At 40.0% G+C, this 13,151-nt stretch overlaps 1 protein-coding gene across 3 annotated transcripts; it reads right to left on the reverse strand.

The window, feature by feature from the left end:
• Window positions 1-690: 690 nt before the first annotated feature.
• LOC102772661 (chromosome unknown open reading frame, human C9orf64) lies at window positions 691-12,640 on the reverse strand. Of its 3 annotated transcripts, XM_015561145.1 has the most exons (5): window positions 12,513-12,640; window positions 9,315-9,507; window positions 7,369-7,628; window positions 4,824-5,019; window positions 691-1,512 (listed from the first exon to the last, which is right to left on the reverse strand). In XM_015561145.1, exons 2-5 carry the CDS (start codon window positions 9,373-9,375, stop codon window positions 1,280-1,282), a joined length of 750 nt encoding a protein of 249 aa, XP_015416631.1. In that variant the 5' UTR covers window positions 9,376-9,507; window positions 12,513-12,640; the 3' UTR covers window positions 691-1,279. The 3 variants fall into 3 exon arrangements, with proteins under 3 accessions (XP_015416631.1, XP_015416632.1, XP_006759537.1); XM_015561146.1 differs by lacking the exons at window positions 9,315-9,507; window positions 12,513-12,640 and adding an exon at window positions 8,681-8,948; XM_006759474.2 differs by lacking the exons at window positions 9,315-9,507; window positions 12,513-12,640 and adding an exon at window positions 8,122-8,588.
• Window positions 12,641-13,151: the final 511 nt, after the last annotated feature.

The raw sequence follows: 13,151 nt of genomic DNA on the forward strand, positions 1-13,151 counted from the left end.
CATGTGCCCTTGACCGGAATGGGACCTGGGACCCTTTAGTCCGCAGGCCAGCGCTCTATCCACTAAGCCAAACTGGCTAGGGCCATTTATTAGTTTTTTATTTTACAGTCAATATCCCTGAGTTATTTTGTCATATTATTTATCTATACCTCTATTAGGGTTCTCCAGAGAAACAGAATCAATAGAATATGGAGAGAGATAATGATAGACATAGGTTTATCTATCTATCTATCTATCTATCCATTTAAAGAGAGTCAGAGAAACTTATTTTAAGGAATTAACTCACATGATTATGGGAGCTGGCAAGTCCAAAATCTGAAGGGCAGGCCAGCAAACTGGAAATTCAGATAAGAGTAGATGTTACAGACTTCAGTCTAAACTGCAGGTCAGGCCAGCAAGTGGGAAACTCAAGCATGATTTCCATATTTGTAGTTATTATGACAAGTTTCCAGCAGATGGCAGGAAAGTGCTTGGGGAAAGAACACCTTTTTGAGTCACACAGTCACAGGGAGCTGGGAGGGTAGATAATAACAAAAACCAAGATTAGAAAGAAGGTGGGGGTAAAAGTGGGGAGTAAGAGAGTGGCAGATAACGAGAGTTCTGAAATATAAAGTAAATAATCAAATTCATTGTAAACCTTTTAAAATTATATCTGGTCAATTCTATTTGAATGAAAGAATACATTTCAGGTTTAAGAAAAGTTTTTAAAATCTTTATTCAATTTCAATGTAGTTACATACTCTGAAAGAAAAATAAAACTGGACAGACTGATATCTTGAATTGAAATCATTATGTAAAAATCCCACTGTCATTACCAATAAAAAGTTTAAAACAAGCTGTCAAGATTTTATAAGAGTATCAGCAATTATATAGCAAAGACCTTACCCACCCCTGTCTCATATCTCATGATTAAGGTATACAGAAAATTATACATTGTGAAAAGATACCAACTAAAAAGGTGAAATACTGTCACTGAAGATTAATTATAAGACATGATTAATTTTAAGAAATCCGAGATTTAAAGCATTAAAGTTCCTTCACTATTTCTGTCATGTGTCCACAAAAAGGAAAAATAGTGTCAAACTAAATAAGCAGGAAAAGGATAAGTTTGGGAATACAGAGTGATACATCAGGAGAAAATTTTTAAGTGAGACTGGGTAATCAGTGTTCTTGTTGCTGTAACCCTACCACTTTCTCTTAATATCGAAGTGAAATTGTATAAACAATTATGTGATATAAAAATGCAAGCAGTTTTCTTTGGGTCAATTTACGCTTTGGGTCAGTAATATATGCAACGTGTTCGATGAAATGGAATTCCTTTCATATCATCCCTGTGATCACGGGCATAGTCCCATAAGTAATAATCCAGAAGAATGGAATTGATCTCTTCACTCGTTTTTTCACCCTTCTTTTCAATAAGCTCCAGAAGACAATCCCGGATCAGCTCAACACACCAAAGTGAGCACCCTCTGATTTCTACTTCTTGCCTACTCCCATACGAGAGCATTTCTCCTGCAAGGGGAAAAACAGAGCAAGAAGCACCGACAGTCAATGATATGAAATCTACTCAGAACAGTACTATAGAACAAAACACAGTTTTAAAACTGTAAACCTCTGACTTTATTTATTTTTGGTAACTTAAACTATTTCTAAACTCAGGCATTAATTCAAAATTGCAAGTTAAGTTCCACAAGGATATGGATGATGTCTAGCTTGTTTGTTTCAATATTCCTAGGACCTAGCATGGCAACTTGCACATACTAGCCCCCAATAAATATTTACTAAAAGAAATATTATAAGAGTCAGAGGTTTGATTTTCATATGAAATCTCCTGTCAAGTGTTGATAACTAATAAAAATTGCTTAAAACACTCTTCAGGCTGAACACATCTATAGACCTCTTACACAGATCTTTACAGTACCTGATAAGCACAATGATCCAATGAGACTTAGGAAAAATGCCCCAGCCCCACTAGGTTCCACTCTGTCACCTGGGATCTTAAGTAATGTTACTTATGTCCCATCTACCCATCTCTCCCAAGGGCTTAGGCACTGGTCACTGGGGAAGAACCAGTGGAAGAACAGACACTAGCGGTACCCCTCCATTTCCTTATTTTGCTCCAGGTGCCAGCATACAAATCCATCCCTTCCTCTTCAGTCTCTTGTTTATCAATTCTCCCAAACTTGACTATCAACTTGCCAGATTTCTCAAATCAACCACAACAGTGATCTTGGAGGCAGATACCACCACCCAAGTAGAGTCATTCGATGAGTCCACTACCACAGCTGACAGCTTGACTGCCACCTTGACCCACAGGCATCCAGTTAAGCAGCACCCAGACTCCTGACCTACAGAAACCATGAGATGATAAGTGCCTTGTTTTAAGTCACTAAATTTTAGCGTATTTTGTTATCCCCCAATAAGTAACTGTAGGTTATACTGTGTTCTCCAAAAAGATACCAGTCAAGTCAAACTCTTGGTACCTGTGAATGTGGTCTTATCTATAATAAATAGGCTCTTTGCAGATGTAATCATATTAAGATGAGGTTACACAGGATTAGGGTGGGTCTCATAGGCCATGACTGGTGTCCTTGGAAGAAAAGGAGCAGATACAAAGAGAGAGGAGACACCCAGGGAAGGCCATACTTGAAGTGATGTAGCTACAAGCCAAAAAGTGCAAAGACTTATTGGGAGCCACCAAAAACTAGAAAGAGGTAAGGAAGGATTCTTCCTGAGTGCCTTTAGAGGGATTCAGACTTAACTGCCACAGCTGTGAGAGAATAAATTTCTGTGGTTTTAAGCCATCCAGTTTGTTGTAATTTTGCATGTCAGCCTTATGAGACTAAGGGGGAAAGGACATGGATTTTTGAAAGAGAAAGAAGTGAAACCATTTGAGAGAAATGACAAACATATAGAGTCAGGGAAGGCAACGTGGCCAACATATTAGGCCTAAAACTCAATCCTAGAATCACAGTGAAGAATCTAAATCTAGCCAAATTGCATTGTCAGTCTTTATAATTAGCTAAATATATATATATGCCTTTGGTGAAGAGATGGGTTAAAGATAAAATAAACAAAAATCTGGGTAGGCTTTCCAAGGACTGTCCTGGAGATATCCTCAAAAGAGGAGAGTAAAAGAAATATAAGTGCAGCACATCCTCAAGTTTGGAGGCAGAATCATTAGAGGTCAGTTAAGGAAATTTCTACCTCATCTAGTCAAGCCACCTGGCTTTAGATTTCACTTAAGATATTTTTTTTTCAGTACATATACCTTTACATGTATAGTTTCTGTTTCTTCTCTAGTTTGCTAATAAAGTACTTTTCAGGAAAAAAAATCCAACTTTGTTTAAACAGGGGTAAAGGTATTTGTTCACCCTATACCAAACTGGTAAGGACAGCAGTCTTCTTTTAGGAGCTGGACAAAATGAAGGCAGTAACAGCTGCAGATGCACATCTGGAAAAAGCATCTGGAGACGATGAGGATGGCAGGAGAAGTTCAGACAACCCTGTCCAACTATATTGGATGGATCCCTTCTAACCAGGGTTTTTTTCACAGTAGCAGAGACAATTGGATGCTATAAAAATTCAAGAGAAGGAGATGGACAAATCATGAAGAGTCAGGAAAAGCTATGTGGAAGAGGTAGCACTGGAGCTAAGCCTTTGTGGATGTGTAGGATTTTTACTGAAAAAAGAAAATTTGAATTTGGGTGAGGAAAACCAGGCAAGAAAATGTTTAGAGATAGGAATGAGCAGCATATACATTGGCCAAAAAAAATATCAGCTGACTATGTCTGTATGCAAAGGAAGCCCTGACTGCTAACAGTTGTCCCTTTTAAAGGTATCTAATAATGACCCGGGACATGAGCATTATGACATAAAATGGCTTGTTATTTTTCAAATGAGAAAACAGAGAGACAAAGTGGATTGCCCAAGGCAGCATTAAAGCCTGGAAGAAGCAACCACAGGAATAATGGTGTCTTTATATTCTGTATTATTCTTGAGTGATTAAAATCTATTTCACAAGAGAAAATTATGCAACATAAAAATGACTTTCTTTTAAAAATAAAGAAAAAAGTAGCTGAAAATACAGCACCCAAAAGAGAAATTAACATTAAAATTTTACAATATAATTATTTTCCTTACACAAAGAAATGTTTAAGAAACAAAAAGCTAATTTTCTCACAAACACATTTATTTGTACTCTTATATTATAATAAGGCTTCCACTTTTGAGAATCAATAATCAAATCCAATAATGGTAAATAAACAAACCTAGAAAAGTGAATGACTGGAGCATTTGAAATCTTGCTTCCTGGCATGTCACTAGTTTGGCTCAAGTAAACAAATAAACTCATATAAATAAAAATTTAAAAAGAAAGAAAACTGAGTGACTTGTGCAAGATAACCCAGTGGCAGACCTTGAAGCCTCCAAACTAAAAATCCAGTTCATATTACCTCTCATCCCCTATTTTATTTCACATTGTAGTGTGTTCTTTGGCTTAATACTCTTCAAATACTACACTTGATGAACTGTCTTAGTGTTACACACCTTCATGTAAGAGAAATTTAGATTTCACTCTATTATGATGCTCTAAAATTATAATATCTTGAATAGCGCAATTTCCCACAATATCCATATTCCATAGTATAACAACAAAAAGCAATTTTCTCCATATTTTAATTGCCCTTGCATTTTTTCTTCACGTATGTTTTTAACAATAAGTATTTCTTTTTTCTAAGGAAAGGAGACCTTTTGTGAAAGAAACTAGAGACTCAACAATAATTCACAGTATAACAAAGAATGTCTTAATTAAGCTGACAAACCTTTGAGAAGCTTCTCCAGTAGTCCTTCAGAGTATTTCAGGGCTCCCAGGTGAACAAGTACCTGAGGTAATCTATAGTCAGCAAACATGGTAATGCTGGAGATGTCCTTAAAGCAGCCGTCTCCTTCTCCCTCTAACACACTCCACGTATCTGCCACAAGGATTTGGGCCCGTTTGTAAAAAGAAATTCTTTTCCCCTGATGAGTGAAGAGAATATAAATGTTACCTGGGTATCTCAAAGCTTTATGAAATGCTATAAAAAAAAGACATGTTGAAAATATTTTTCAAGGGAAGAATAACCTTACTCTGTTGGTAATAGATCTTTTATAAAAAAAAAAAGGGTGGGGGGTAATAAATATTAAATTACCTCTATCACTCCAAATTAACTTCCTATATTTTTCAAGGCACATAAAATATAACTTATATAATCATGATACTATTTAGTGTTCTTTTTCAATGGCATTACTTCATGTACATATTTCTGTGTCACTATAATCGACTTACTTATTATTTTTAATAGCTAGATAGTATTTCTTTAGAGAGTTTATATATGTTTTTCTAATTGTAAAATAATTCACATTAATTGTATAAATATAGAAAGGTATAAAGAAGAAAATAATCATCCCTAAACTCACCCCGGAAGAGAATCACAACATTCATTTTTGCCTGTTTCCTTTCAGATACTATGATTAACTTATTCACAGACAAAGACATAATTGACCAACAGCTAGAATTTGTCTGCCACTTTTGGAAATGGTCAAAGTTAATATGTAACAAAAGTAAACTACCAATTATATTTATACATGGAAGAAAAAAATTAACTCAGCATTATAAGATAGTGGGTTATAATTTAACTCAAAAAAATTCTCTACAAATATAGGATGAGGCAAAAGTAGGTTTATACTTGTTTGTTTGGAAAATAATACATTAATTAATAAGCAATAATACAAGAATAAACTCTGTGTTTCGTGTACTCACAACTATAAACCTACTTTTGCCCCCCTTTATATTCAAGTGGACCCAGGAACTGGATCCATTTCTTGAAAAACAAGGCTGAAATGATGTACTTTGAAGACAAATCTCAAAGTAACCTCTGCATTAGCAAAATGGTTAGTTAAAACAGAATGAAGTTCTGTAAGCTAACCTATGGACTCTTTTCTAAGAACTGTCTCTGCCCATCCACACACCCTGAAAGCCACATCCAAACGGTCACAATCCCTGCCAGTTCGATCAGTCCTTGCACATAAGTTTTAGAACTGAAACTGAGAAAGTCTCTCTCTCTCTCTCTCTCTCTCTCTCTCTCTCTCTCTCTCTCCCTCCCTCCCTCCCTCTCTTCTCTCCCTCCTCCCCCTCCCGTGCTGAAGCAATAAGATGCAAAGTTCATGGACCTCCATGGAAAAAGCTGGTCAACAGGAAGAGAAAAATGGAGTCAACAGAAGCTAAAAGGAGAAACGGAATCCTGATGGCACAAGCCCTTGATTGATCCTGGATGTGCCTTTCCGAAATACCTTCCAAAAATTCTTCTTTTTGATAGATTTTTCAAGTTTGTTTCTGTCATTTGCAAATAAAAGAATTTTTACATACACAATCAGGCCTCCTCTCACTTCATAGCTAACTATTATCTAAATAACCTAAGATAAACTAGTTAAACTTTCTTTTTCAACTGGTTCCTGCTGCAAAGGGGACAATATGCCCCTTGTCCTTGGGCTCTAAAGAGCAATTTAATAAGCAATATTATTGGTAATTTTAGTTGCTGAAATGTGACTACAAAAGGGTAGCTTGAACATTTGACTTAAGTATTCATTAACTTAGGCAATAAATCAACAGATTTATATTATGTAAATCTGCTGAAGTTGCTTTCAATTCTTGTCACAGTTAAAATATACAGTGATAAGATTCTAAATTTTTACAACCTGGAACGGTATACAAAATGCTCACCATTTTAAAAGTAAATCTCTTTAAATTATTTGTACCATAAAGCAATAATACTGTCAAAGTATTCTGTCCATGTAAAGGAAAACACATTATAATATACATATATATCAGAACTCTGCAAAAAATACTTTTAAATAGAGAATTATTTAAAAAATATTAAATAAAACAATTATTTAAATGTATTTAAATAAGTAGAGAATTTAATAAAATAACTATTTAAATATACTTAAATAGAGAAAGTTTAGTATACATTCTGATTTTCATCTAATGAAAGTAGATTTTTTGAAGTATTAAAAGGACCTCTTTATCCCTAGATGACAATATTATGTTCAAGGTTCAGTGTTGTATTTAGGTTTGAAACATTTTAAAAGGACAACCAAAAAATAAAAAGGACAACAAAAAAAGGACAAAAGGATTATGGGAATATACTGATTAGAAATCACTAGAGAAGTAATGTCTTTGAAACACTACTTAATTTGTTATATTCCTTGTCCACAAGAACAAACTTCAAAATTTAAGTTTTTATTCTCAAAAAGGAGTTCCAGAAACTAACAGACTTGACAATGAAAAGATAATCAAGAATTCTAAAATCCCCAACGAAAGCAACTCACCTCAAACTCAGTCACATCTCTGTAAGAGGGAAAGTTTTCAACTACCAGATGCATTAACTTCTGTGCACTTTTTTCACTTTTTCGGACACAGTTAAGGAAGGAGCCTTCAAATTTCTCAAGCAAGATTTTCCCGGTTTCATTGAGAATCCGATGCCTCTCTTCGATCAAAGGCATGGGCACATCCGTGTCAGAACGGAGTATATGCCGAACCTGATCCAGGGACACTGTGGCATAGTACGAAGCACTAGTTATTGGTATCCCTTGGGGAGAAAAGGAAACGCATAGGAACCATGTCATATTTTTATATTTATCAGACTCCTTTCTTTTACAACATAGTTAATATGAAACTAAATGAGTGTTGCAGGAATGAACTAAAAGTGGATGAGGGGTAGAAAACCAGACCAGGTGCCTCATTTTCTATGGATTCATCTGTACTGTTTCATCCACTTCTAACAACTGTAAAATTACATCAGGTGTATTTTGGCTGCGTAAAACGTGTTCTCTGTCTGTCCCCTTTGTTCTTAAGATTGCATCAGACTGGCTTTTGTGCTTAGCTGCGACACTGATGCCAGGATCAGCTCCCACTGAGTAAGGATGTAGCATACTTTTACTGTGAGCTGCGGGGCTGGCGATGGGGAACTGCAGGTTCGCCTTATTAGCACATGACTCCATCTCCCACCCCGCTCCTCGGGACCCTCCCGGGAAGCTGACGCCTCAAAGGCTGCGGGTCTGACGGCCCGAAGGGGCACCCACCTTCGTCCAGGGCTCTGTTGATGGCGGCGCACAGGGACCAGTACCCACTGTACGTCCTGCCCCGGTAGCCCACCAGACACTTGTGCTCCTCATGCTCCGACCAGAAGGAGAAGTTGAGTGTGTCTGCCACGAACACCCAGTTGACCGCGGCCTCGTCGGCCGCCTTGGGGTTCAGCTCATGAAGGGCCTTCCAGCCGCCCAGGCGCAGCTCGGGGCCCGCGGCCTTGGCGAGCAGCAGCTCCGCCACCCTCTGCACGCCTCCGCCGTCGATGGACACGTCTCGGCTGTTCTCAGCAATGAACTTGGCGGACTCCCGGGGAGGTAGGGGCCCATCCATCCCGCCTCTCCTTTTGGGACTCGGGAACCACAGCCAAACTCTCTTTCCTCTGCGAGTCTCCCTCCACACAGCCCTGCCTGGGGTCCCGCCCCCTGCACACTCACACTCACACACGCACACACTCAGAGGGACCCCTGCCCTGCCTGGGGTCCCGCCCCCTGCACACTCACACTCACACACACTCAGCAGGACCCCTGCACACTCACCCACACTCACACTCACGCACACACACAGCGGCACCGAGGACCGAGATCTCCGCAGGAACCGCTTCTCCTCTCTACGCTCTCCCTCCGCGGGGCACCTACGGAGATGCAGGGCCAAGCTCCCTGCCAGGCAGCCGCACTTCCGGGAAAGCGGCCCCGCCTACTCTCTCCGGAGCGCGCGCCCGGAGTCCGTTTCCGACTCCGCTGGTCCGGAAACACGCCCGGACGGCCCAGCGCGCGCCGGCCCGAGTCGCCCACCCTGCGCCGTGCGGCTGCGCCATTTTGTCGGAGGTCCCTGCTCCCGGCCTCCCGGCGGGCAGGCGGGTCTGAGGTTCGCTTCAGGGCCACAGCCGCGACTCCAGTGGATGGACTGCATTTCCTCCCCTTGGCTTCCGCCTCTCCTTTCCCCCAGGGCGAGGTCTGGGCTGGACACCCCGCATCCGGAGCCTGGGGCCGCGCCGAGTACTCGGCCTTCGGTCTCGGTGCGCAGGGCCGAGCCACGCCCAGGCTGCGACCCGGGTCGAGGGTTCCCCATCCCTATCCATGCCTCTTCTTTCTTTTCCTAAATTCCTGGCCCATTTGGAAGCCGAAAAATCGGTTGGAACGTTTGGAGAAGTGAATGAAGAAGCAAGTGTATTAAATCATGAAATTACCTGGAATTGTGCTTAAATACTGAATCTCATTTAGTGTGTTGGTCGTGGCAAAATGATCCATAATCCGCGTTTTGCAAGAAGCTGCGAGTTGAATCCTTGGTCACTGATGCCCCAAGCCAAGGGTACTTTCTGCAAACCAAGCTTATCAATCCATGTGAACTGGTACTGTCAAGTAATGACTTTATCAATGGGCCTACAGAGACAGAGGAAATCAGTATTACCTTACGGCCCCAAACTTTTGAAACAATACCTTTTAGGATGAGGAGAGAGGTATAAAAGTCAATTTCGTGATGATCCACATTTGTCTGGTGATGAAAAGTTAGTATAGAGGCATATTCTTTTCTCCTTCTGAGATAAGCCACCATGGATAATATAAAATGTTTACACCTTTGAAAATCAACTATTTTTTTAAAATATATTTTATTGAATTTTTACAGAGAGGAAAGGAGAGAGAGAGAGAGTTAGAAACATCGATGAGAGAGAAACATCGACCAGCTGCCTCCTGCACACTCCCCACTGGGGATGTGCCCGCAACCAAGGTACATGCCCTTGACCGGAATCGAACCTGGGACCTTTCAGTCCGCAGGCCGACGCTTTATCCACTGAGCCAAACCGGTTTTGGCTGAAAATCAACTATTTTAAAAAATCAGTAGTCGTCTCTAGTTATTGACAGTAAAGAACCCTGGAATTTTGGGATGATTTGGAACTTGTAAGTTAGACAAATGCCTCTAGCAAAGCAGAATCTCATCTCCCCGGTTTCTTCATTTTGGCAAGAAAAAGGAACTTTAGGGACTTCACTGATTTACTTTTCCAGAAAAAGTCACTAGTACATCAGTATAGTTGTTGAATAAATGTACACCTGTGGGCTTGGAATTATTCCTGTGTACCCAAGCAGTTCTAAGTTTTGGGAGTCAAAGAAGTTGATTAGCAAGAAAAAATAGCAATGTGCAAAAAAATCTAGGAAGCTAAATAATTTAAGCCATTTTCTCTCACAGACTTATTGATTTTAAAAAATCAACAATTTGAATTCCTAATATGTTCAGGATTGAGTTAAAACTCTAGTATAAATAAGAGTAAAGCATACTTCACTCAAGAAACTTATTGTTGAGATAAAGCATAAACTGTGTGGGTGTTCTGTTTTGGCTTTTAAGCTTGTCTACAAGATGTTGGGAATACAAAAAATGAGCTGTTTACATACTCAACATCCTTTCCCTTCTCCCTTCCTAACAGAACCCTGCTGTTATTCGGGAATCCTTCCCTCCTACCCACAGTTGGTGTAGCTCAGCCTCCTGGGCTCCAGGGGTGGTCTGGACTGTTCTAAGGATAGTAGCACCTCTTGCCAGGGACTGGATTAGGATCATGCATGTACCCCACTGCACCTCAGTGAGTTTTAAGGATAGGTTTTCAGGAAAACCTTTCCAGGGGAACTTCCAGAAGTGATCCACACTCCCACTAGGCATGTTGAGCTGTGACATATGTCATGAAATTCCTACAGTGCTTATGATGGCAACCTGAATATATGAAGTCAATACACAGGGGAGGTAAAAAATATAGCAGAGAGCCCTAGCTGGTTTGGCTCAATGGATAGAGTGTTGGCCTGTGGACTCAAGGGTCCCGGGTTTGATTCCGGTCAAGGGCACATGCCCCCGTTACAGGCTCAATCCCAGTGGGGGTGTGTGCAGGAGGCAGCCAATCGAAGATTCTCTCTTTTCATTGATGTTTCTCTCTTTTCCTCTCCCTCTCTTAAATCAATAAAGATATATTTAAAAAAACACACAAAAAGAATAGCAGAGAAATGGAACTGGGATAATGGGATCATGTCAACTCTTAGTTCTGTCCTACTTTTGGATCTCCAGTTATGTGAGTTCATAAACTTCCATATAGCTTAAAGCAGTTTTGAGTTGAATTTTCTACCTTACATAGGTAGCAAATATAGACATGATATTTGACATGATGTAGTGAGAAAGGCAGACAATCAAATATCTGGGTAGGATTGTACTTCACACAACAGAAAACCAGACTATCATGACTAAACAAAAGGGATTGTTTTTCTCATTTAGTAAATCTAGAGGTAGGCACTCCATGGCTAGTGCAGTTATTTGAGAACTAGGTTCCTTGCTTTCAATAAGAAATATAAATGGGTATGGCCACTTTAGAAAAAAGAGATTTTATTTGTTTGTTTTTTTATATATCTTTATTGATTTTAGAGTGGAAGGGAGAGGACGAGGGAAATAGAAACATCAATGATGAGAGAATCATTGACTGGCTGCCTCCTGCACGAACCCTACTGGGGATCCAGCCCCCTTCACTGGAATCGAACCTGGGACCCTTTAGTGCACAGGCACATGCTCTGTTCACTGAGCCAAACTGGCTAGGGCACCGCTTTTATCTCTTTATGAGAATAACAGTATAAAGAAAGCTCTCCGGTTGGCCCTTTAGTTTAGAACTCCTAAACACTCACCACCTGGTCAAGGTTAACCTGAATTAACCCCTGTGGAACCCCCACTACTGTCATTTTGGAAAGGATCAGCTATCTGGAGTTGCTGCTCTCACTAATCATCCCCCACTTGCACTGCACCAGGCTGAACCCTAGGGTTTATGAGGGATCAAGCTGACACCTTTTACTCTATTGTTCCTGCCAATCTCTCTCCTTACTATCAAAATGACTTCTTCCTCTTTTGGTCTGATAAGCAGCAGTCATATGCTTTCCCTCCCTACCCTAGAGACTTTTTTGTTCTAGATGAACTGGCCCTTCCCTTCCATGAAGCTTATCCCTTAATGGTAGACTTCAGGAAGAAAAGGGGAAAGAGGGATAGGATGACCAAAAGGGGATAATATTTTATAGGATTTTGAAAGGTGTGATGGTTTGGTGACAATGCCTTTTATTTCTCTCAAAAGAAATACAGATCTGGGAGTTACAGGTCTGAGTGTGGGAAATCAGGGAGAAATGGGGTGGGACTGTTGAGAGGATAGGAAATCCTTATGAGTTCTGGACAAAGAATGAGGTGGAGACTAGAAAGATTTCAGGTCATAGGATAAGAGAGCTGGTATTTCAATTTACCCCAACTCGGTTGCTAGTGCCAGTTGGCAAACAGGGGAACCCAACCCCACATAACATTTGCATTTTGTACATTCAACCACCCAGTTAGGCAAATTAGCTTCCCGTTTTAAATATGGACAAATGTGTAGTATAACTACCTTGACTTTAATTTTCCAGGTAGTCCCTTCTCTCCTTTTCCTCAGGTCAGAAAAGAAAGTGCTAAAGCCTGCCTTGGGCAAATGATGTCCATCTGTGCATACAAGCTCTGATGTGTTTTTCATCTGCTAAGAACAGAGGGCAGAATGTTGTATCAACACACTGGGACTTTACCAGTTTTAACACTTTACAAAGTTGTTTGAAGCAAAATAACATGATTGTGAATGTACACCTGTACACACATCTTACAGTCCTAAGAAGTTTCTTTTTCCTCATTATCAATTTGTTATAATTATTGGATTGTCTTTTCAAATAGACCAGTTTTGCTAACCACTGCACCCTTAGGGCCTACTGTCCCTGTACACACTTCAGGAACTAAATACATTCGTATGAATTAATGAAAAGGTATGGAAATTTACTTATGGTTCTTACTACATATTACATAGTTGCAGACAAAGGCCCTTTCATCCCATTATCAAAATACTTAAACCCTTTACACCCAGACTTTGGAAGGTCTTGGAAAGGTGGAGGTGATAAAAAGACCTTTTTACAGTTTAAACTGTTAACCCAAGGCATTGTTAAATGTGCAGGTTCTTCTTATTTTTATTGTTGGCTCTATTACAGATGTCCCCCATTCCTGC

This window comes from Myotis davidii, unplaced genomic scaffold, assembly GCF_000327345.1.
Source record: "Myotis davidii unplaced genomic scaffold, ASM32734v1 scaffold556, whole genome shotgun sequence".
NCBI lineage: Eukaryota > Metazoa > Chordata > Mammalia > Chiroptera > Vespertilionidae > Myotis > Myotis davidii.

What these genes read in the sequence shown, in the direction of transcription:
- LOC102772661 (XM_006759474.2), bottom strand. Translation starts at nt 8,458, where the DNA reads ATGGATGGGCCCCTACCTCCCCGGGAGTCCGCCAAGTTCATTGCTGAG. An exon ending in CAACAGAGCCCTGGACGAAG is followed by an intron (nt 7,629 to 8,121) that starts GTGGGTGCCCCT and finishes TTTCTCCCCAAG; the next exon opens with GGATACCAATAACTAGTGCT. An exon ending in ACTGGAGAAGCTTCTCAAAG is followed by an intron (nt 1,513 to 4,823) that starts GTTTGTCAGCTT and finishes TTCCCCTTGCAG; the next exon opens with GAGAAATGCTCTCGTATGGG.